General features: G+C 38.9%; 1 protein-coding gene across 2 annotated transcripts; it reads right to left on the bottom strand.

Annotated features, from left to right (window-relative positions):
* Positions 1-510: 510 nt before the first annotated feature.
* efcc1 (EF-hand and coiled-coil domain containing 1) lies at positions 511-21497 on the bottom strand. 2 transcript variants are annotated; one of them, XM_056251424.1, is made up of 8 exons: positions 20612-21497; positions 19189-19604; positions 8408-8556; positions 7648-7783; positions 7362-7527; positions 4334-4423; positions 3299-3368; positions 511-826 (listed from the first exon to the last, which is right to left on the bottom strand). In XM_056251424.1, the coding sequence occupies exons 1-8, from the start codon at positions 21302-21304 to the stop codon at positions 690-692; spliced, it is 1857 nt and encodes a 618-aa protein (XP_056107399.1). In that variant the 5' UTR covers positions 21305-21497; the 3' UTR covers positions 511-689. The 2 variants fall into 2 exon arrangements, with proteins under 2 accessions (XP_056107399.1, XP_056107398.1); XM_056251423.1 differs by having other exon boundaries at positions 4265-4423; positions 20612-21496.
* Positions 21498-21499: the final 2 nt, after the last annotated feature.

Raw genomic sequence — 21499 nt, 5'->3', positions numbered from 1 at the left:
TCATGCAAATCATGAAAATCATCCTTAAAGAGCAACAAAACTGCTCAGAAGTGCTTAAGTTTCTGTATTTTGAAACGATGAATAATGCAAATGTTCAGTCCAGTGATAGTTCACCCAATTCTGTCGTCATTTATTCACCCCCAAGTTGTTCCGAACCTGTATGAATTTCATTCAACAGTTGATGCATCCCCATTGACTTCCATAGTATTTTTTTTTTCCCATGCTATGGAAGTCAATGGGGTCAATCAACTGTCTGGTTACCCATATTTATCAAAATATCTTCTATTGTGTTCAGCAGAAGAAAGAAATTTGCTATTATGAGCATTGCATAGCCTATACCTGAGTGGTTTTTAACTAGGTGTTCCTGTACCTGTGTTACCACATTATACATGAAGCTGTAATGAACACCATTGTATAATGTGCATGTATTTTAAGATAATACTGACCGAGATTATATGAAATTGCAAAAGGAAAATCTAGCAAAAATAGCTTAAAATGCTTCAAAATGTGTCACATCATGTTTCATTATAAATGATAACGAGCTAAATGTTTTACACAACTATACACAGAAATATAAACACATGAAGAAAAATACATAGCTAATTTTGGTCCCATTTTCCAACATGGCCAGTTAAAAGTCCTTTCGGAAGAGTCTGTAGCACCCTGTGACCATCAGGTGGCAGTAATGTCTAGAAGGAGATGAGCAGAGAGTTGGTGAGAGACTGGTGACTCTCTGCTCTCTGTATTGTCTCGCCATTAGAGAGGATCTCACACGCAGCCAGTTCATGACAGAGAGCGTTGAGCACCTCCAAGATATGTGCTTTCCCTGCAAATCAGTTATAGAGAAGCTATGCTTTAGATCTGTGTGCGGCTAATATGCTAAAAACAGAATCTTTCAAATAAGTATATAATATATTCTAATAACACACACACACACACACATGTATATATACACATATATTATTTCTGTTTTTATGGTTTTAGTTTAAGGTTTAGTTAACATCAAGAATAATCAATGTCACAAGTTTAATTTGTGACCTACAAAAAGTGTAGAATCTTACATATTTGAATCATTTTACAACTTTTTTTGTTTTACATTTTTTAAAGGGGTCATATAATGGTACATGCACTTTTACAAGTTGATTGTACTGAAATGTGTGTTGGCAGTGCCTATACACAACCATCATACAATGATAAAAATCTATCCAGTGTTTTTGTTTTAATCTCCTTATATGTTTTCCCCTGTCTCAAATCAAGCCGTTCGAGCCTGTGACGTCACACGCTCGGAAGCCCCTCCCACGATTGTTGATTGACAGCAGCGTTTCAACACAGACCCGCCCTCGCTCATGATTGAGCTGTCAATCATAGTCTGCGCGACAGGCGCGGTCATTGTTGATATGCTGGAGCACTGTCTATGAGCAGAATGGCGTCTAAGCCAGGGGTCTCAAACTCAAATTAACTGGGGGCCGCTGGAGGTAGAGTCGGGGTCAGGCTGGGCCGCATCAAGTATTCCACAAAAAAAATAGTATTCAAGTATTCCAAAAAAGGAGCACAACTGATCCAATCTTCTCAATATTTATTAACGTTTCTTCTGAACTGTTCCTCTGAATTTGAACATTCCTTTCTGTACATGATTGGTTCTTCATGAGCTGTCCTTCTGACAGTTGAAGTTCATTTTACAAACTTTCTTTGTCTATAACACATATTTGTGATATTTATAATTGCTTATGTCCTTTTTATTTTCTTTATACAACACATTAATGATATTAAATGTTTTTTTTGGAAGGCACATTTCCTTTTATTATACTTAGAAAAACAATTATTGCTTTTGAAATACAAATATTTGCAGTCATGTCTGCCCGTCTTATTGAATTCTTTGTATAGTGTCTCAAATTACTGACTGCACAAATCAAAGCAAACCTTCTTATCAACCTGTTGGACACATATTACAAGCTCAAAGTGATTATTCTCACATTGTTTTAGAGCAGTGTCTCTCTCCAACACGTCGCTCGCGAGCTACCAGTAGCTCGTGGCCTGATTGGTGGTAGCTCGCCAAGGGGCCGTTCACATATCGCGCTCACATATTTTGCGCGCTCAAGTTCGTAATTTCAAATGTAGGCGCGCGGCAAGCGCGCTCATAATTGAAGCGACGCGCTCGTTTTTTCCAGGCGCAGTATGTTTGTACTTCGCGGTTGTCTATGACAACTATTGACAACAAACCCTCCGTAAGCTGTCACGAGACTATCTATGGTAGCTCATAAGGGATACATTTTTTTTTTTTTTTTTTTTTACGCGGCACACGCAACGACGGGCCGCACTAACATTAAACTTTAATGTCAAGTAGGGGGCCACAAAATATCAGCCCGCGGGCCGCAAATGGCCCGCGGGCCGCGAGTTTGAGACCCCTGGTCTAAGCGATTGTGGTGTTCTGTTCTTGGGTGTAATAACGAACACAGCAGTCATTTTAATGTTCCTAAATCCGAACCGCTGAAGACGCAGTGGCTGAGTTTGTTTTCGAAGGGAATATTCCCCACGAGCAACGTCAATGCTTTCATGTTTACGCGAATCATTTCACACACCAGACTGCTTTATAAACGAGGGTCAGTATAAAGCTGGATTTGCTAAGAAGCTGCTCATGAAAAAAGGATCGGTACCAGATATTCGTGTTCCTGCTGAACCTCCAGAAGAACTGAAGTGAGTGTAACGTTTTATTAAACTTTATATTAATCTTTACAAATCGCTAGCTGCACGCTTCACAATGAATGCGTCTAAGGTTTACACTCAGGGTACATTACGTCACGTTTTCTATGTATGACGTTCTCAATATAATTCATAGTCCCACGTTTATACTGAACAACGCGTTATGGTTATTGTGTTATTGTGTTACAAACGGTGTACACAGAACAGAGGGGCGGAGTGAGCAAAGCTCATTATCATTTAAAGTCATATGCACTGAAACGGCGTGCTGAAAACAGAGCTGTTTTTGACCAGGTAAAATAAGTGTTTTCTTACAATACTAATGAGAATTTCTAATTAAAGTATATTACAAACTTTTAATTTAGACCCTAAAGAATCATATTAGCTTGTACAAAAATGGCATTATATGACCCCTTTAAAATCCCTAAACTTATTTCTGTCTAAAAAAAAGAATCCCCTATTTTTAAAGTGGTCTCAGACGTTTGTAGCACACTGTATATCTAATGCTCCTGTCACATTTTTTATTGCATACCAGGCCTGGTAAACAGTAAAGGTTTTATAAGAGCAAAGCTGGCAAGTTAAAAGTTATTGTGTCTCTTACCATGCTGAGGATCACTGCAAGACTCCAATGTGCTGAGTAAAATCTTTCCTAAAGATCTTCTCGAGACATTCTACAATAAAAACAAACAATTTTACATCATAATAAATGTATTAAAAAAGGTAGTTAAATGGCAAAATACTCGATCACACATAATTCAATGTTTCATAATAATAATATAATTCATGATTATTGCAAAAAAATGGGAATGATAATAAAAAAGGTGATAATTTTAATGTTTATAATTTTAATATTTATATACATATTTTTTAGGGGTTTGTTCGAATGCCACACCAGCAAACACCAATACAAATTATTTAATTTACTGGTAATACATTTATAAAATTGTAAAATACTTATTAATTAACCTTATTTCATATGTCAGCATTAATAATTAAATCATGTGCATTCAACCAGCCTGCCTGCCATCACAGAAACTGAAAATATGAATAGCACAAAATACTCTAGACCTTAGCCCCGCCCCTTTTCAGCGCTGCGCTCTTGTCTTTTGTCTTCCGGTCTGTATTTTCACAGCGATCTTGCATATTTATGAATGAACGGCTCGTTTTAAAATCTTCCCAGTCCACTGACATTTGTTAAGACATCTGCTTTAAACATTACAATCCTCATGATAACTTTCGTTAACTTTACATTAAGCAAATCCACTTCGAAAGCTAATTACTCCTGGACAGCAATGCCATAGAGATATACAGAGCGACCGCAAAAACGGAAGTTCAAAGACAATATTCTAAAGATGGCGGCGCCCTTGTTTCTCTGGTGCATAAGGTCTATATGAGAACAAAAATGAAAGCATGATAATAATCATATGTCTTTGTTGCTGACATCCTAAATATTATTTTCGAATCACTGCTGGATTAACACCCATCTATTGTGTGTGCAACACTGGGCTGATGAGTCTGACTCTGAAATCCCTCCAGATTCACTCCCTAGAGATTCCATTGGACTGACCAGCTCTCGCAGCTGCTGCAGAAGCTGTAGCACATCCATCAGTTTCTCCTCCACCAGAGACAAACGCACCCGCTCCGTCTCCAGCATCTGCAGCTCCAGGTGGAGCAGCTCCGTCTCCTCAGCCTTCTGTTGTAGCTCCTGGACCAGGGCGTCCCGCATCTGCAGACACACGACACTTACCGTTGAGCTTGCGCATATTTAAACACTAATGCTCCAACACACAATGAATTTCAGGTAAGGAGAATCTTTGCCAGATGTGCCGATAGCCCATAATTCAGCCGAGACACATAATTTCTCAGACAGAAATAGTTCAGATATGCTTGTTTTTGGCCTGTCTGACCATATGTCGAAAATCCACATCTGCCTGCGTTCGCGTTAATGCTCGCCCCAAACTGGTTAAGGCCAGAATGTGCCAGGATATTTTTCCATGAATATGTGTGGGGCCTTTTTAAAAACACTAGCAACATAGTTCACGTCTGGTGCATCGCAGCCGACGTCTGTCTCAACAGCTCAGTGTACATGTAATTGTGTAAGGCCTGGAGGTTTATTCGTGTGGTCATCTCAGGAAGGGACAGCGATTGGCTGCTCGCATTGACACACACGGCTGGTTGCTTGGGTGGGAGTGTAAGAGCTGAGGCTTTTCTTTGAAGCCCGTCGTTCTCATAACAACTGCTCGGTGGGCAAGTGCCTTGTAATCTAATTTTACACTCCTGCACCCGAAAGCAACCATGAATGTAAAAGTAAAACAGAACAGAAAGTCCTGGTTGGGTGACGTAAGCCGTTTAGAAGACCAGCAGCCAAAGCTTATTTGGATTAACTTGTGCTCCTGCGAATGAAAATGTCTTATTAAGTATTTAAAATCTCTGATACGTATTTTAACTGCTGGCTTCATATGTGTGTTTAATTGGAGTTTAATGTTATTCTGCTCTTCAGATGTTCGTGTCATCCGACTCACATATTATTCGTTTCTGTGGTAAGACTCATAAAGGCAAAATTAATCCAAATATTTAGTAATGTCAATTCACCTATGTTCTTTTTTTTAGCTGAATGAGCATTTTAATTAAAGGTGCAGTAAGCAATTTCTGAGAATCGCTGTTGAACTGTTGATATTTGATACAACACAAACAAACACACCCCTTCCTTCATTGCTCCGCCCCCAAAAAGCACAAACTCGCATTGCAAGAGTGGATGTCTCTTTACGATAGCTGAAGCGAAGCAAAATTTTGGCAAAAAATAAAGATGACAAATGATGTAGGTTTGAAATGACTTAAAAGTGAGGAAATGATGACAGAAATGTCTTTTTCTTGGGTGATCTCTATCCATTTATGTTTTAAATTAGGGCTGGGCAAGTTAACGCGTTATTATCGCGTTAACGCATTTATTAATTAATGCCGACAATTTTGTTATCGCACGTTAACGCAGTTTTTTTTTTTTTTTTAAGTCCGTTGCACACTGGCTCTGAATAAGACATAGGCCTACAGTCAAACCATGATCACAGGAGGGGTGGGATGTTGGTCAGCCAGCAAATAACCCACCCAAACCAGCAGTGGAGGGGCTTTGGCAGGTTCTCTCAGGTGAACAGAAAGGGAGACAGCGCTCCGCGAGTGAATGACAGGCGCTCTATGGATAGTAACCACGGCAACGGCTTCTGTGCGCTACGCAGCTGTAGTCTTTTTAACTTAAATTAAAATTATACATAACTTTACCTGATGTGCCTGCGTGTAGTTTAGCGGGGATGCTCTGCAATGTGAATTCCCTTCTGTTGATGTCCTGATAACTTTTAAATATTGGAAACTCACAAACAGCGAGCCGATGATCAGTCTCTCTTCCAATGATTTGTACTGCGCGTCGTGTACAAAAAGTTATAGACAATCAAAGTCCTTTTAGACAATTCAACTTCGGCAACGCGCGGGCGCGTGCGTGAGGCGAGCGCGTGAGGCGAGCATGACCGCAACAGTTTCACAGAACGCACCCGCTTGTCGCTGCACCTTGCGCTCGACCAATTCACCTCACTCTAAAAGGCTGATTTATACTTCTGTGTCATTCGTAGTGTATTGTATTGTTCGTAGTGTCGCTATACACTACGTTGGTTGATTTTACTTCTGCGTCGTTGTCCGCGTTGACGCGCAATTACACATGCATAGGGAGCATGTGAAACCCGTGGAGCGGTTCTAGCAATCACAGCCCTTGCGGTACGCGTAGAATTGACGCGTTGTTACATTTTTGGAGAGGTGCAAGTCAGGGTACGACGTAAGTTCGACGCAGAAGTATAAATTGGGTTTTATCTCTGTTTAATGCAATCTTAAGGTGATGATATACAGGGCAACTTTTTGAGCAATGTTGCTGGGCAATCTTGCCGAGCGATTGTTGCTTGTCTACTTTTCCATTGAAAATGGGCAATAAATTTCTATCTGGATAATTTAGATCGGTTGTGGGCCCTGTGTCTCATCTGGTTGCCCGTTGACGGCGACATTGCCCAGCAACATTGCTAAAAAAGTTGCCCTGTGTATCATCACCTTTAGTGTACGTGGGAAACCATGGCATGACCAAACGCTACTATCAGAGAAGTAACGTTGGTCGACTTATATCTCATGACATCTGACTACATAGACTGTTTCTGCTGCTAAAAGACACCTGTTGATACCTGTTAAGAAAAAAACCAAGAAAACTGGACTCGTTTTAACAAGCTAGATAAAAGGTAATGCCCTGGCAGTGGCAAATAGCTTTGTTTTAATATTTGATTTGATTACATTAATGTTTAGGTTGAAATTTACAATAAATATTTTATTGATGCTGTGTAAAGGGAATACTGCTGGTATAAAGCACCTTATTTGTTTAAAGTTTTTGCAAACCACATGTTATTACACTTTTGTGTATATAGCAGTACATTTAAATCAAAAGTGAGTAATACACTACTTTAGAATTCATTATTAAAGTTTGCGCGTAACAATGCGATTAATCGCGATTAATCGCAAGAAAATCATGCGATTAATCGCGATTAAAAATTTTAATCGTTGCCCAGCACTATTTTAAATATATCAAGTTATCTGAAAAGCTGAAGAAAAAAAATCATCATTTGAATGCGGCACGGTCATACCTGGTCTGTGTCCATCTCCACCCTCCTGGCCTGACTCTCCTTCAGTTCTAGTTGTTTGTTGAGTCGCGTGACCCTCTCCAGCAGCTCTAGCACGGCCGTCTGACTCTCCTCGGTGCGCGAGTCGCCGAAATGAGACAACAGCTTCTTCACTGCTTTCTCATCACACCTGAGAGCACACAAAGCAATTGAAGAACCTAAACAAATAGGATACTACAGTCTGTGAGCCATTTATTTGAATCTCATTTGAGTGAATCAAATAATTGTAAACAGCAGTAAAAGGGTGTACCTGTCTCCACAGCAGGACAGTCTGGTGAGGATTCGCTTCACCTCGTCTACTTGTCTCTGCTGCTCTCCGGTCCATCTCTCTTCCTCTTCATCAGACGCCGCCTGACCCTCCACTGATCGGAAAAGCTGCTCCTCCACTATATAAACATAGGAGCATAAACATGCATGAAATATCCCATTACACTTGAAGCAAGATGTCAAAATAATTTTTTTATTTTGTTGGTGTAATCTAATAATACATAACATTTTTACTTGAATAAAACCAGTTAATTCAGATGTTACCATACACTACCGTTCAAAGGTTTGGGGTTGGTAAGATTCTTTAATGTTTTTGAAAGAAGTCTCTTCTGCTCATCAAGGCTGCATTTATTTGATCAAAAATACAGTAAAAACAATAATATTGTGAAATATTATTACAATTGATTACAACTGTCTTTTATTGTAATATATTTTAAAATGTAATTTATTTATGTGATGGCAAAGCTGAATTTTCAGCATCATTACTCCAGTCTTCAGTGACACATGATCCTTCAGAAATCATTCTAATATGCTGATTTAGTGCAAAGGAAACATTTCTTATTATTATCAATAATAGAGCACCCCCCCCCCCCCCCCCCATTTTTTTTTTTTACATCTGCAATAATGCCCTTTATAAAAGTGCCTAATCACTAATATAATTGAATATAGAAGTATCAACTATTTACAAGTTGCACATCAACAGAGCCTCAAAAAGGGTCGAGTAATGTCAATATTTGGCTTACTGGTGTCAGGCACAGTCTCTGCACGTCCCGTCGGTGAGTGTCGATCCTGCTCTGTGTCTAGAAAACAGCGTGGCGCAGGCCGACTGGCCCCATTATACCGTCTGTCCGATTTACTGATGAATGCAACGGATGTTTTAGACACTTCAGATCTGTGAAGAATAAATAACCATAACAGGTCAAGAGTAGAGATCAGATCATAAAGGGTTTTGATCTAGGTTCAGGACAATATAGCAATGTACAGTAATACTAGCAAACAAATGGCTCAGGCTTGCACTTAAATTAGCCTTGTTCGTTGATTTAAATGTAGCCTATTTAAACGTATAAATGTATTATTTTAATGTACAAAAGTTTGATGATATATAGCACTAAACATCATTTCCACATCTTTCTTTTCAACAAAGAAACCAAGTAAAATTGATCAATGTATTTTTTATCACTTTTACTGGCTCTTAAGCGGAGTTGAGAGCAGTGAAGGGGGTTGTGGGTAATTGTAGCCAGGCATGGTGACATTACATCCCTCAAAGTGAAAAGAAAGATTATGAAAACTATATATAACTAGAACCTAACATAAAACACAGTATGCATTATGCTGAATGTTTAACACACGTCTGACAGAATTTTCAACAAGGCATATCAGAAGACTTTAAAATTAACATATTTTGAGCATTTTTTCTTTTGTCAGACAGCTATAAGTGAAAGCAGTAGATTATGTTTCTGTCATTTCAACACAACCGTTTTTCTGAGCTTTGCGACAGTAGAAATGCAATATGGGGCTTTCATGAATCAAAGAATAAATGTTTCCAGATGACAATGTCTTGCCTGCAGAAGAGGAAAAAAAACAACTAAAAGGCTGCAGAAATCCATTTGCTCCAGCATGAATCCCAGAGAGAGAAAAAAGGGAAAAGAATTTCAAGCCGGGTGCACTCATGCATATATCCTGCTGCCATGAGGAACCCTTCAGTGCAGAGCGGCCATAAATATAGCCCGTATGAGCCCACAGAATCATCCCTCGGTACACTATGCTTTCGCACAGTTTAGGGTCAATATTTGGAATCCACATTGTCAGATGAGGGGGTGAAGGGTGTTTGAAAAGGGGGGGGGGTCGGTTAAAGTTGGGTTTCAGGGCTCTCTGATGACCTACAGCTGCTGAAGGAGAGTACCAGGGAGACCCTAAACAGGCCTGTCAGGGTTGCTATAGGTACCCATTGACATAAGTATAGTAGTATGTTCTAGGCACGATGATAAAGAGATTGCACATGCACAGTGTAACTAACTGGAGTTTAACTGACAAGGATGTTGACGTTTGTGTTGGAATAATGTGTTCCATAATGAAAGAAGAGGCACTTTCCAAGAACAGGTTACACATTTTGTATTTTTAAAACCTGTAAATACATTTTGTGTGACTAAATTCATTATAAACAGATTTATCCTACCATAAAAAAAAAAAAAATAATAAAAAAAAATCAGCAGGCATGCATTAAATTGATCAAAAGTGACATTAAAGACTTTTACATTGTTTCAATTATGCTGTTATTTTGAACTTTCTATTAATAAGTGTTTTATTAATAAGAACTTTCTATTAATAAGAGAAAATTAAGCAGTTAAACTGTTAAAAAAAAATTAATCTGTTTTCGACACTGATATTAATAATAAATAAAAAAATAAGGAGCACCAAATCAGCATATTAGAATGATTTCTGAAGGATCATGTGACACTGAAGACTGGAGTAATGATGCTGAAAATTCAGCTTTGCCATCACAGCAATATATCGCATTTTAAAATATATTACAATAGAAAATCGCTATTTTAACTGTAACAATATATCACAATATTACTGTAATTTCAAAACCTCTTTTTACTGTATTTTTGATCAAGCTGAGCATAAGTTCTTTCAAAAACATAAAAAAATATTACTGACCCCATATTTTTTAACATAGGCTACATTTGTACATGATTGTTATTTTCTAAAAAAAAACTAAAAAACACATAAACTACAGGGAATATATATATATATATATATATATATATATATATATATATATATATATATGTAGTTTTATTTTGAATATTGTCCTGGCTTTTTTATTTTTATTTTAACTATAGTTTTTGAAGTGCCAAAAAAGATAACTGTGTCTCTGAAAAGCCAGGACATTATTGTATGCCACATCTGCTCAATGTTAATATTAGTCTTGTAGAAGCGATTCGAATTGTGTATATGACTAATACTGCTGACAGGATCTGCTTTCTGTCAAACTCTTTGTGACTGAGAATAACAAATGAAGATGAGCTACTGAAAAAACTCAGTAACCCACCGTCTGTAGAAATGGATGTGAGAGCACACATTGAGAGCAGTTAAAGGAGCTCTCTAGACACCTGAATCCACTCCAGACTCTTGGAAGAGTCTCAATATTAGATCCAGCCATCTTGGCCTCTTCAAACACAGACTGTGAAACAAGTCAGAAACAAAGTAGAACAGAACGGTTGCATAAGAGATTATGAAAATGCAATCAAAATGAAAATTCAAGGGTGGAGAAAAATACTTTCTTCTTAACAGAAACAACTGCAGAGGCGTCACTAAATAATTGGAGAAAATTTAATGACAACATTTTCATTTTTTTTTTAATCAATAGCCTATGTTCTAAGATAATATGTTTATACCTATAGGCCTATATTATTACTAATACTTTTATTCATCAAAGATTCCTGAAAAAATGTTTCATGGTTTCCACAAAAACATTAAGCAGCAAAAAAAAAAAAAAAAATGGAGCACCAAATCAGCATATTAGTATGGATCCCTGCGCATGGCATCCGACAAAAATTCGTTTTAGTAAATTGTGGGCACGATTTACTCATTTCTTACCTCGTTTTAGTTCAATTGTGACTACGAATGAATAATTTGTTCCCACGACTTATTAATTTGTTCCCTCATTTTAGTAAATTGGGGCCATGTTGTACTAATTCGCTCCCTCGTTTTGATTTAACTAAAACAAGGGAACGGATTAGTAAAACGTGCTGACGTATTAGTAAGTCTCGTTGGATATATATATATATATATTATTTTTCCACGTCATGTGTGGGGCTCCATATAGAACGATTTCTGAAGGATTCTGTGACTAATAATATTTCACAATATTACTGATTTTATTGTATTTTTGTCTGATTTGAAACTTAATCTTAAAAAATCTTACTGACCCCAAACTTTCAAACTAGTGTATATTAAAGTACCATCTTACAATTTTATACTGTACTATGGTAGATCCAAAGTGCTTTTTTGTAAGGGATAATGAAATGGAAGGTGTAAAGTCAAAAGCTATAAATGAAATTAGACAAGTTTCTAGCAAGCCAGAATCAAACTCACAGCGCAGCTCGACATGTCATGATGAGTATCAACTACAACATGAGTGTGTGCGCCACAACCTCTAGGCTACAGCTCTGACAAAATAAGAGCAATTTAATACGCAGTATAGCATATCATGCACACTAGATGCTGAAATGCTGAAACATACTGGTTTTATTTCATAGCGCTCACAGAAAGAGAGAACACAGCATATGTCTGGATAAGACAAACACAAAGCCCAAATTTGACAGAACCTCCATCTGGCATCCTTTAGCTCTCCCAGTCGTTAATTCCATTCTGTTTGATTCCATCCCCGCTGTCTTCCAAACATTCATCTTACACAAAGCAAACGTGTTATTTAGCGAACACTGACAGAAGACACAGGAAAGAATCTGCATTTGTGAGAGGATGGGCTGATATTCTATCACGTTTCTTTGTGCTGCATGAATTTAAACTCAAAGCAGAAGGTTTTATGCTCAACATTTATTGGAACTAAAGAGTCTTGATTTTCTATCAGTGGAGAAGTGGAGGTGGATTGGACATTTCCTGAACAGTCTGCACTGGCTTTTCTAGCATCTGCCTATCTGAATCACTATGAGCTGCCTGAGGCACTGATAAGAGTCTGCAGAGAACTTTACAAGTCACATAGTGAACAACAAACGTTTCTTCTTTGAGACACACAGGCTAACATACTACCTGTCCGTGTTTAAAGAGGAAAAAGACACCATTTACTCATCATACTTTCAGCATTGAGTTCTAGCAAGCTTTCTTACTCCTCTTTTTTTTTTTTATAAGAACATTTAGGGCAAGTTACAAAACCAAAACAGATGCAAGACAGAACTGTGGCAAAGTCTGTCTCTCATAAGTGTGTGTATCACTTTTGGCTGCCCGTCTCATCTCTTGTCTTGAACCTTTCTCTATTTTGGTGGTCAACCTAACAATAGGTTTCTATCTTGAGACTATATTTACACTGGACCGGAGTGATGAACTAACATGGGGCGAGCCCAGCTGTTTGTGGTTTAGACGTGCACTTCCTGTGTTTATTACGGCAGGATCTGAACTTACAGACCCCCTCTTGGACCCAGTTTACTTGAGAAGTATTTCAATGGAATGAAGACTCGGAGCACATTTTGAAGGATGAGACGATCGTATGGTAAACAACCACATAAATAACTAGATTTGGTCCACCCGGATGTTGCGAGGTCCTTGATAAAGCAATCGATTTATCTTAAAACTATGAAACAGATGTCCACAATTAAGAGTAAAGGCCCATGGTAACACGATACCTGGTTAAGTAAGACTACAGAGTCAAACTGGCAGACATGGAACATGTGTGGATGCACAGACGCCGTTAATCTTGGAAATCACCTGATCTTGCTGGGGGTGCTGTCTGGAACCGTCTGGAGATTCCAAACGGAACCAGACCATAATTAATTGAGTCAGGAAACTTTGTTATTACGAGGGCAGTCCCAGTAAACACAGCTTTGAAGGAGGTTCGCGAAGTGTTTACGCGTCTTAACAAGTCATAAACATGAAATGGACACATTGGAGAAAATTCCGAATGGACTTAAACGATTCCATTTCAGAAAAGTTCAAGTGTTCACAAACAGTGCTGGCTGATTCCTTGCGATAGTTGTCCATTACTGATGGCAAATTTCATGATAAAAATTGTAATTCGTATTGCAATCTACATTACACATTTTAGATAATATAATCAGACTACCTTTTGATTAGGGTATTTTTGACCTAACTTGTATTCAGGGGGTACTTCAAGTAAATACATGATCAATTAGGTTTGGCTGACAGGAATCCCTGCATCACATACAAAAGCCTTCCAAAGACAAAGTAAGAAATTGCTGATTTCTGTAAATCCAGTAGTCAAATGCAGTGTGTCCTCTCAATTTTCAGTATAATTATATCCACTTGACGAGTGTCTGGTCTCTGTGTGTGCAATTCCACAAATCTAGAAGACTTTGCGAATGTATAAGTGATGGGCTTTTTTAGAAAGGAAAATTTAAAAGAAGAATTAAGGAGAATTAATAAATTATGAATAATTTACTGCCAATGTATGAGTTATGTAATCCCGCAATCCTGCAAAAAGTAACTGTAGCCTTATTAGGAGTATTTTAAAATGTAATGTAATCTAATTACAAGTACTATGGATTTAATACAATCTAAATTAGAAGTTAATTTTTGGAACATATATTCAGTTATTTCCCAGCACTGTTCACAAAGAAGCAGGAGGAGAAAAAGCGTACATTTTCGAGAACATTTCTCCCCCAACATAGCAAGGTGGGCAGTTTATAAGTGCTGAGGTCTGCAGAGCAAGAGTATCAGCTGGCTGAGGGTGGGAGGAGAAAGGGAAATGTTCGTAGCTGGGTTTGGAAATGAAAAAAAAAGTCAAGGTCTTGGGAGTTTTTCATTCTCAAAGTGCTTAGAAAATACTGGACCAAAAAACCCTGCCATATAAAGACCTCCTAAAGACAACATTTTTATGAGGCCTCATTTTGTTGACATTTCTTTACCTTCTTCAGTCATAATACAGGGGATTTTCAAAGGACTGTTCATTCCATCTGTCCAGCCCTGTTATTATGTGTTGAGGTACAACAGGTTACCCCGGACACATTTTACATGAGTCGGCCGCACCACAGCTGAAATAATAGTTCTCTGAATAATAACTGATTATTTTTGAGCGGTTAGACGGCCTTACGTTTAACATGTCAGTCTCTGTGATGTCAGCAGAGCTCAAAAAACAGCACAGACCTGATGATAAATGCAATGCGTTTCACCTGGTATGAATAGAAGGAAATAAAGCACGTCTGAAAGCAGAGCGATAAATAGAGTAAGATGGTGGAAATTCATCCCCACTGAACAAACAGCCGAGTGTTTGCCTCTTCCTCCAGATGGCGGCTCTTGTCCCCCCTCCGCTCTTTTTGTTCCTCTCGCACCGTCTGTCTCTTTTGTCCTGAGGTCTGCGGTGCTCCTGGGGTCTAGGCTGAGGGCTTTAGTCCATCTTGGATTCTGAGGGGGAGAAAACGCCTCCAGGCAGGACGCACACACGGATGGTGTGTTTTTCATGGTAATGAACTGAACAGATCAGGTCTGTTCCCACCACCTCCCCCATGAGACCTGGCCTCTATCTAAACCTCTTCCTTTTTCTTTATTAGGGCCAAGAGGGCTTCAGGAAACCTTACGCAATATCTGTGAGATCTACACTTGGACTTTCTCTCATTCTGGGTGACTCCAAAGTGTCGAATATGACCGGAAATGGCTCATAAAAAAGTAAATCTCCAGGGGCCACGTATCACTTTCAGTTGTACCGTTCAAACGTTTGGGGTCAGTAAGAAATGAATAAAATTTTAAAAATAAATTAATACTCTTATTCAGCAAGGATGCATTCAATTGGTCAAAAAAAAAAAAGAAGACGACAATAAAGAGATTATAATTCTACAAATTTATATTTCAAATAAATGCTGTTCTTTTAAACTTTCTATTTATCAAAAATCATGTTTTCCAATAAAAACATATTAAACAGCAACTGTTTTCAACCATAATGATAATAAGAAATTTAACTTTAAAGTGAAACAAAATGTTAAAAAAATTATAATAATAATATCATAATACCAAATTATATTGTTGTGTGCGGACTCAGATGCTTTGTTCGGGTCCACGGTTGTGTAATCACACATCTTAAAGAAAGAAATTTGACATTAAATAGTATCTCTAGAAATGCAACATTTCCAAGACCATTACTACTCTGAGGAAAGAGTAAAGAGTCTAATATCGCTGATTATTGTCGTGCCAGATGAGGAGGTTAAAGCGGCAGGTGGGGGAACTGAAGTGAGCTATTAAAATGTGTGATTATTATAAGAACTGCATTAAGGTCTGAACAAAAAGGACATGAAAAATAGCCAGCGGACACACCTCTCTCTCCAGATAAAAGGCATTGCTCTCAGTGTGAATGGGTCAGTCCATGACCCGCGGAGCATGACCGGTATCCTCTTCGCCCACTGGCAGCTGCATCAAAAGCTATTCTCCAGTGTTTTTGTTTACAGAGAGCTGTGTGCCCATTGGATGCACTCTAGAGACTTTTCAGCTTTCAGCACTTGCCCATGGGGCTTTCTGGCCTCAAAGGAAAAAAAGCCCTGCTCTGATCTGCCACATAGCAGACAGAGCGCTCTGCACGTGTCTACGTCCCCTCCACCCCCCCAGAAATGAGCTGTTGAAACACGAGACTTATGACTGCTACAATTACTTTCACTTTCAACTTTTTAAGGAACAGGTAATCTATGGTAGTTTGTTAATAGTCTTTTGGCACCCTTATGATGAATTCATTTAAACAAAGCACTATCGTTTTCAGATAATCTATAAATAAATAATGAAAGTTGCTTTGTCAGTGTACTAACTGATAGTGATCCTAACAGAAAGCTGCTACTAGACTTTGTGTACATCTTTTTGGTACCAGGCGAAAAGATGCACAGTGACTAACTTGTATTTATTTATTGTAAATATGTACACGAGGTTTTTAACAAGGTTTAAGAACAACATTTCAATAACCAAAAATGATATATTACAATTACTTATCTAATCATATTTGTGGATAATTGTATAAACACTACAATTCAGAAATTATGGGTTGGTAATATATATATATATATATATATATATAAAACATTTTTGAATATAGACATTATATAAATATTTTTGCTTTCCAAGGCTGCATTTATTAGATCAAAGATACAGTAAAAAACAGTAATATTGTGAAATATTATTCCAATTAAAAATAACTGTTTTCTATTGTAATATATTTTCAAATGTAATTTATTCTTTTGATGGCAAAGCTGTATTTTCAGCATCATTACTTCAATCTTCAGTGTCACATGATCCTTCAGAAACCATTCTAATATGCTGATTTGCTGCTCAAGAAATAATAATATCCTCTTATTATCAATGCTTAAAACAGTTGAGGTGCATATTTTTGTGAAAATCGTGCACATTTTTTCAAAGATTTTTTTGATGAATAGAAAGTTTAAAAGAACGGCATTTATTTGATCAGTTTTGATCATTTTGCACGGTCTTGCTTAATAAAAATTAAATCATTTCCATTAAAAAGATTTTTCTAACCCCAGACCTCAAGCATTAACTGGTGGTGGTGGGGGTTGGTGTTAACATCAATTCATAAATATTTAGTATGTTTATGTGAAATCACCCAAAATATACTCTTTGACTCTATTATCAAAGAGTGAGAAAGAGGAGAAGACAATCTTATTAGCCTTTCCGTATTAGATTCAGATTTAAAATGCCATCTGGCCACACCGCAGTCCACCAAAAGGCACTATATCTGACAAAATGACTTTGAATAGCATTCATTGTAGTGTGCAGACTGTAAACATAGCTTTGGGATGTGAGGTCTGTTAGTGGTTATGGCTGAATATTAAAACAGCGGCACAGCCCAAGGAATTATTTACACCCAAACTAATAAAGTCTACAAAGAAAAAAGCGCTTCTGAATAACATAATCGGCAGTATTTGGTATTTAACATAAAAACAGGAACTTACTTTTAAACATTCGTTAGAATGCCAAGATCTCTAAACTTAGTCAGGTTGGTAGGAATTGTTGCTAGGATATAGACAGGGAGTGTTCATCCATTATTCTGTAGAGCGGGGAAACTGTTTGAAGATAGATGGGAACTTTCAATCTGTTTAGGTCCGGCCTTGCCGGGCTGAATGGAACTCTCCCAAAATGTGTCAGCTCCATTGTGATCTGGAATGAATTATTTGGCTTAAGGGCATCAATGGAGGGGCCATAGAAAGGCTTCCTGGTAAAGTTCACCACAGACTTCACATAGATTAGTGCAGCCTTGAGGTATAAAAGTGAATGTTTATTAAAAAAAAGTCAATGTGTTTCTGTCAGTAAAACCCACATCTTACCACTGAATTGGTAACTGAAAACACTCCAGACTTTCAGTAAATCCACTTTTATCAGGATTGCCAGGAATGCTGTCCCAAAATTAGCATGCAAGAAATATGTAAACACTGATGACGTTAAGCTTAACTTCTTCTAAGCGTAAATTAAATGGTTGCGAGCTAGGAAAGTTCAATGACAACCTAAGAATAAAACCCAAACTACGAAATGAGTGGTTCCAAGCAGTAGCTGTGCATAATTTCAGCTAACCAATATGGGAGCCCATTTGCCACACACGTTGACAACTAAATGAACCCAAACAAAACAGGGTCTGCACCCGAGAAGCAGAACCACATCAAGCCAACCTAAATAACATGTATGTTGGCACACGTCTGCACAGTCAGGGCCAGCAAGTTCTGGCGGGAGCCATTTTAACCCAGAGGAATCTCAGTTCACTCTGAGTCAGATTATTTGAATGTAATGAAACTGTTTACTGCATTCAGTCTGGTTCAGGTGACAATAATGCTTCTAGCAGAGTAATCTTATTAAAATCCTGAAACAAAACTGTCATTCCCAAAAGAACTTTATCACACAATAGCAGTAGCAGCAGCATAATATTTAACGAATCTAGGATGAGCTCTGCGATTTCTGTAATACATTTCAAACTGTTGAACAGCTAAAGTAAACATCCTTACTTGTTAGGATCGTTGCTAAATTGTCATGTTTTGACAGAGTCTTATACATTTACATCAGTGAAATCCCCAGAAACAGATGCCAAATTGTGGTTAGTGAAGATAATGTCTTCTTTATGCTTCATGATTGCTGAAGTAAGCTATCCCAATGTAAAAACAGATTACCTCACCGTGACAAACGTGTGTGGGTACTATATGATACCTAGTTAGGCCTGCTGCATAAACGCTGTCAAAACTGCATGAAGTTCAGTAAATAAAAGGGCTTTTCACACATGAAATAGTTAACCCTGGGTCATTCTAAACCCCGGGTAAACGGAATCCTGGGTTATCTTGATTCTCATTTCAAACAACTCAAAATTTACCCGAGGTTAACAATTAATCCTGCATCCATAAGCTGACATTTCATAACTGTACATTCCTAAATGCTGGGTTAATGTCCTTATTTGCATATTTGCAGTGTCAGTGTCACCGATTGGACGAACGCTATATGCACGTAATATGTTTACACAAACACAGCAAAAAAAATATTTTCATGATTTATCACAACTCTTTTTTGTTCATTTCAATGAACTCAAACTTTAAGTTAAACCAACGATTAATTTTTACAGTGAATGCTCAAAAATTGCGCATCCTCATATTATATATTCCAGACACTATTAGTTGTCCGTTGCTAAGCATAGTCGTAACATTCTAACACCTCATTAATTCACACTGTGCAAGTTTGGCACCGCAATGCAGGCGATAAACGGCGATAACCTGGGGTTAAGCTCAAAGTGAAAAGCCCTAATGTGTGATGCATTTCACTTGTTTTTGTTCCATCTGGCACTTCACGTAAGAATTACACTAACCTGTAGTACAGAAGCTCCATCTCTAGCTGCTCAACGTGCCTCTGCAGAACAGGCACATGACTGGCTTTGGTCTCCAGCTCCTTCACTTTCTTGAGGCCACTCAGCACAGCTTGTCTGGCTTCCTCCACCCTCTTCCTCATCTCCACCTGCTCCTTCTTTAGAGTCCTGTTACAATCCTCCAGCATCAACACGGTCTCGCGTGATACTCGCAGTTCTTGCTCCAGCTTACGGTTGAAGAACATGGCTTCCTCGATTTGCCCATCCCGGGAATTCCGGATGAGCTCCACTTCTCTCAGGAAACTCTGGATGTCCTTCAGGTTCCCAGAAATGTTGGGCTTCTGGGCTGTTCGCCTTTGGTGGGCGATGAAACAGCCACCCTCTGGTTTATGTTTCGAGTGGCTTTTCCACAGACCCACCTGTGACAGACAGAAGCATGTCAGTAGAATGTGATAGTATAGACCTTATGCGCCAGAGAAACAAGCACGCAGCCATCTTTGTGAAACCAGTCCTGCTCGACCCGCTCCGAGCGGGATTCGAACCAGGTCTCCAGGCGCGCTAGGCTAGCGACTGAAGCTAGAGGCTGTGGTCTTTAGCGTTCTGGTTAGGGCGCCCGCCTCCCAGAGTCCGGTTCAAATTACCGCTCGGACCGGGTCGAGGTCAGGGGAGTGAGGTTTACACACACAGCTCTTACTGGCCTACGTCTGTTACATTTGAACTTTCGTGTTTGAGGTAGCCCTGTATATTTCTTTAGCATTGCTGTCGAAGAGTATTTACTTATTTAGACTTAACGAAAGCCATGAGCATTATAATGTTTGAAGCGGATGTCATAGAAAATGCCAGTAGACCGGAAAGGTTTTAAAATGAGCGGTTCATTCATAAATCCGTAAGATCTTACCTTCATGCTGTGGAAATACAAACCGGAACACAACGAGCACTGAAAAAGGGGCAAGGCTATGTAAGGGGTATATAGACCAGGGCTGGGCAACTTTGGCTTTCGAGATCCTCTCAAGATTAAACTCACCTGCCTGTAACTTTCTAGTAATCCTGAAGACCTTGCTCAGGTGTGTTTGATTAAGGTTGGGGCAAACCTCTGTAGGAAAGTAGATCTTGAGGTGCCCCCCCCCCCTATAAACCATTGCCACTCATAGGTTTTAAAATGCTAGACTAATGTTAATTAAAACATACTTGAACAACTAAAATCTACGTTGCAACCTAAAATATCTACTGAAATAATATTTCATTGGTTGTCACAGAGTAGAGGACTATATTATTTATAACTTTATTAGGCTAGGAACAGATTAACATATCACCTGTGTGTGAAAATATTTTAAAAAGACTCGATCTAATAATCAATTAGATGTTATGTAGAAAATATTGTTGCTTAGTTTGTATAATAGTATGAACTTGATCACAATGACTGTACCTGTAGGGCCAGTGATCGAGCATCACTGCTTTGAAGAGCCGCGCGCATGTCCTCCACCAACTCCCTGAGACTGGCATTTTCCTCCTCAAGTTTGGCTATCCTGTCCTCAGCCTCCTCAAGTGCCACGATTTCCTCGTAACACTCCTTGGTGCAGGATCCCAGCTGCCTACAACCTGATGTGTGTCTATCCACAGTGGGCGAAGAAGGCTCTCCGCTTTCTCGCTTATTGCTGGTACCCAACGACAGCAGCTTCTCGCGCCGCCTCAAAGGGCTCCGGAGTCTGATCTGCGTCTCTATATGCTCGCTCTCCTTGCCAACCAACAACCTCCCATTCTCATACTGACACCCAGCTTTGGTACTAAAATAACCGCAGAGTTTTGCGTGAAACTGCCTGAAGCTGAACTCTTTGGGTAGATTATCCAATATCCCCGCGCATTCCTCTAGATCACACTCTTTATTGAGTCCTAAAATATCGCAAAGAATGTTAAAATCCTCGGCTGGTATTTTCCCATCTCCCTGACAGTCTAGGTGATGAAATATCTCTTGGAGGTATTGATCCAACCCGGTTGCGAGGACTATAATTTCGTTTTCCACTCCACGGTCTAGTCCGTAATGATACGCCAGAGTGCTCACTATCCATTGTGTCCTGCGCGCGGGTCGGCTGTATGGATCGCATGCGTCCGACTTTTCCATCCTTTTTCACAAGAATTCCATTTATAGAGCCTAAATGGATTAATGGATTCAACAGATCCTCTAAGCACACAAACAGCATACCAAGTTCATGTCATCTAAACACCAGACCGCCCCACTCTTGTAGTAGAAACTCTCGCGCTGTGCGCGTGGGGGCGTTGCAGTGAAGTGAGCACTGCCCCCAAAATCTTAACTGCA

Source organism: Rhinichthys klamathensis, unplaced genomic scaffold, assembly GCF_029890125.1.
Source record: "Rhinichthys klamathensis goyatoka isolate OS25496 unplaced genomic scaffold, OSU_Roscu_1.1 h1tg000082l_1, whole genome shotgun sequence".
Lineage (NCBI taxonomy): Eukaryota > Metazoa > Chordata > Actinopteri > Cypriniformes > Leuciscidae > Rhinichthys > Rhinichthys klamathensis.
The sequence above is the reverse complement of the archived record's forward strand: the minus strand, read 5'-3'. Positions and strand labels throughout refer to the sequence as shown.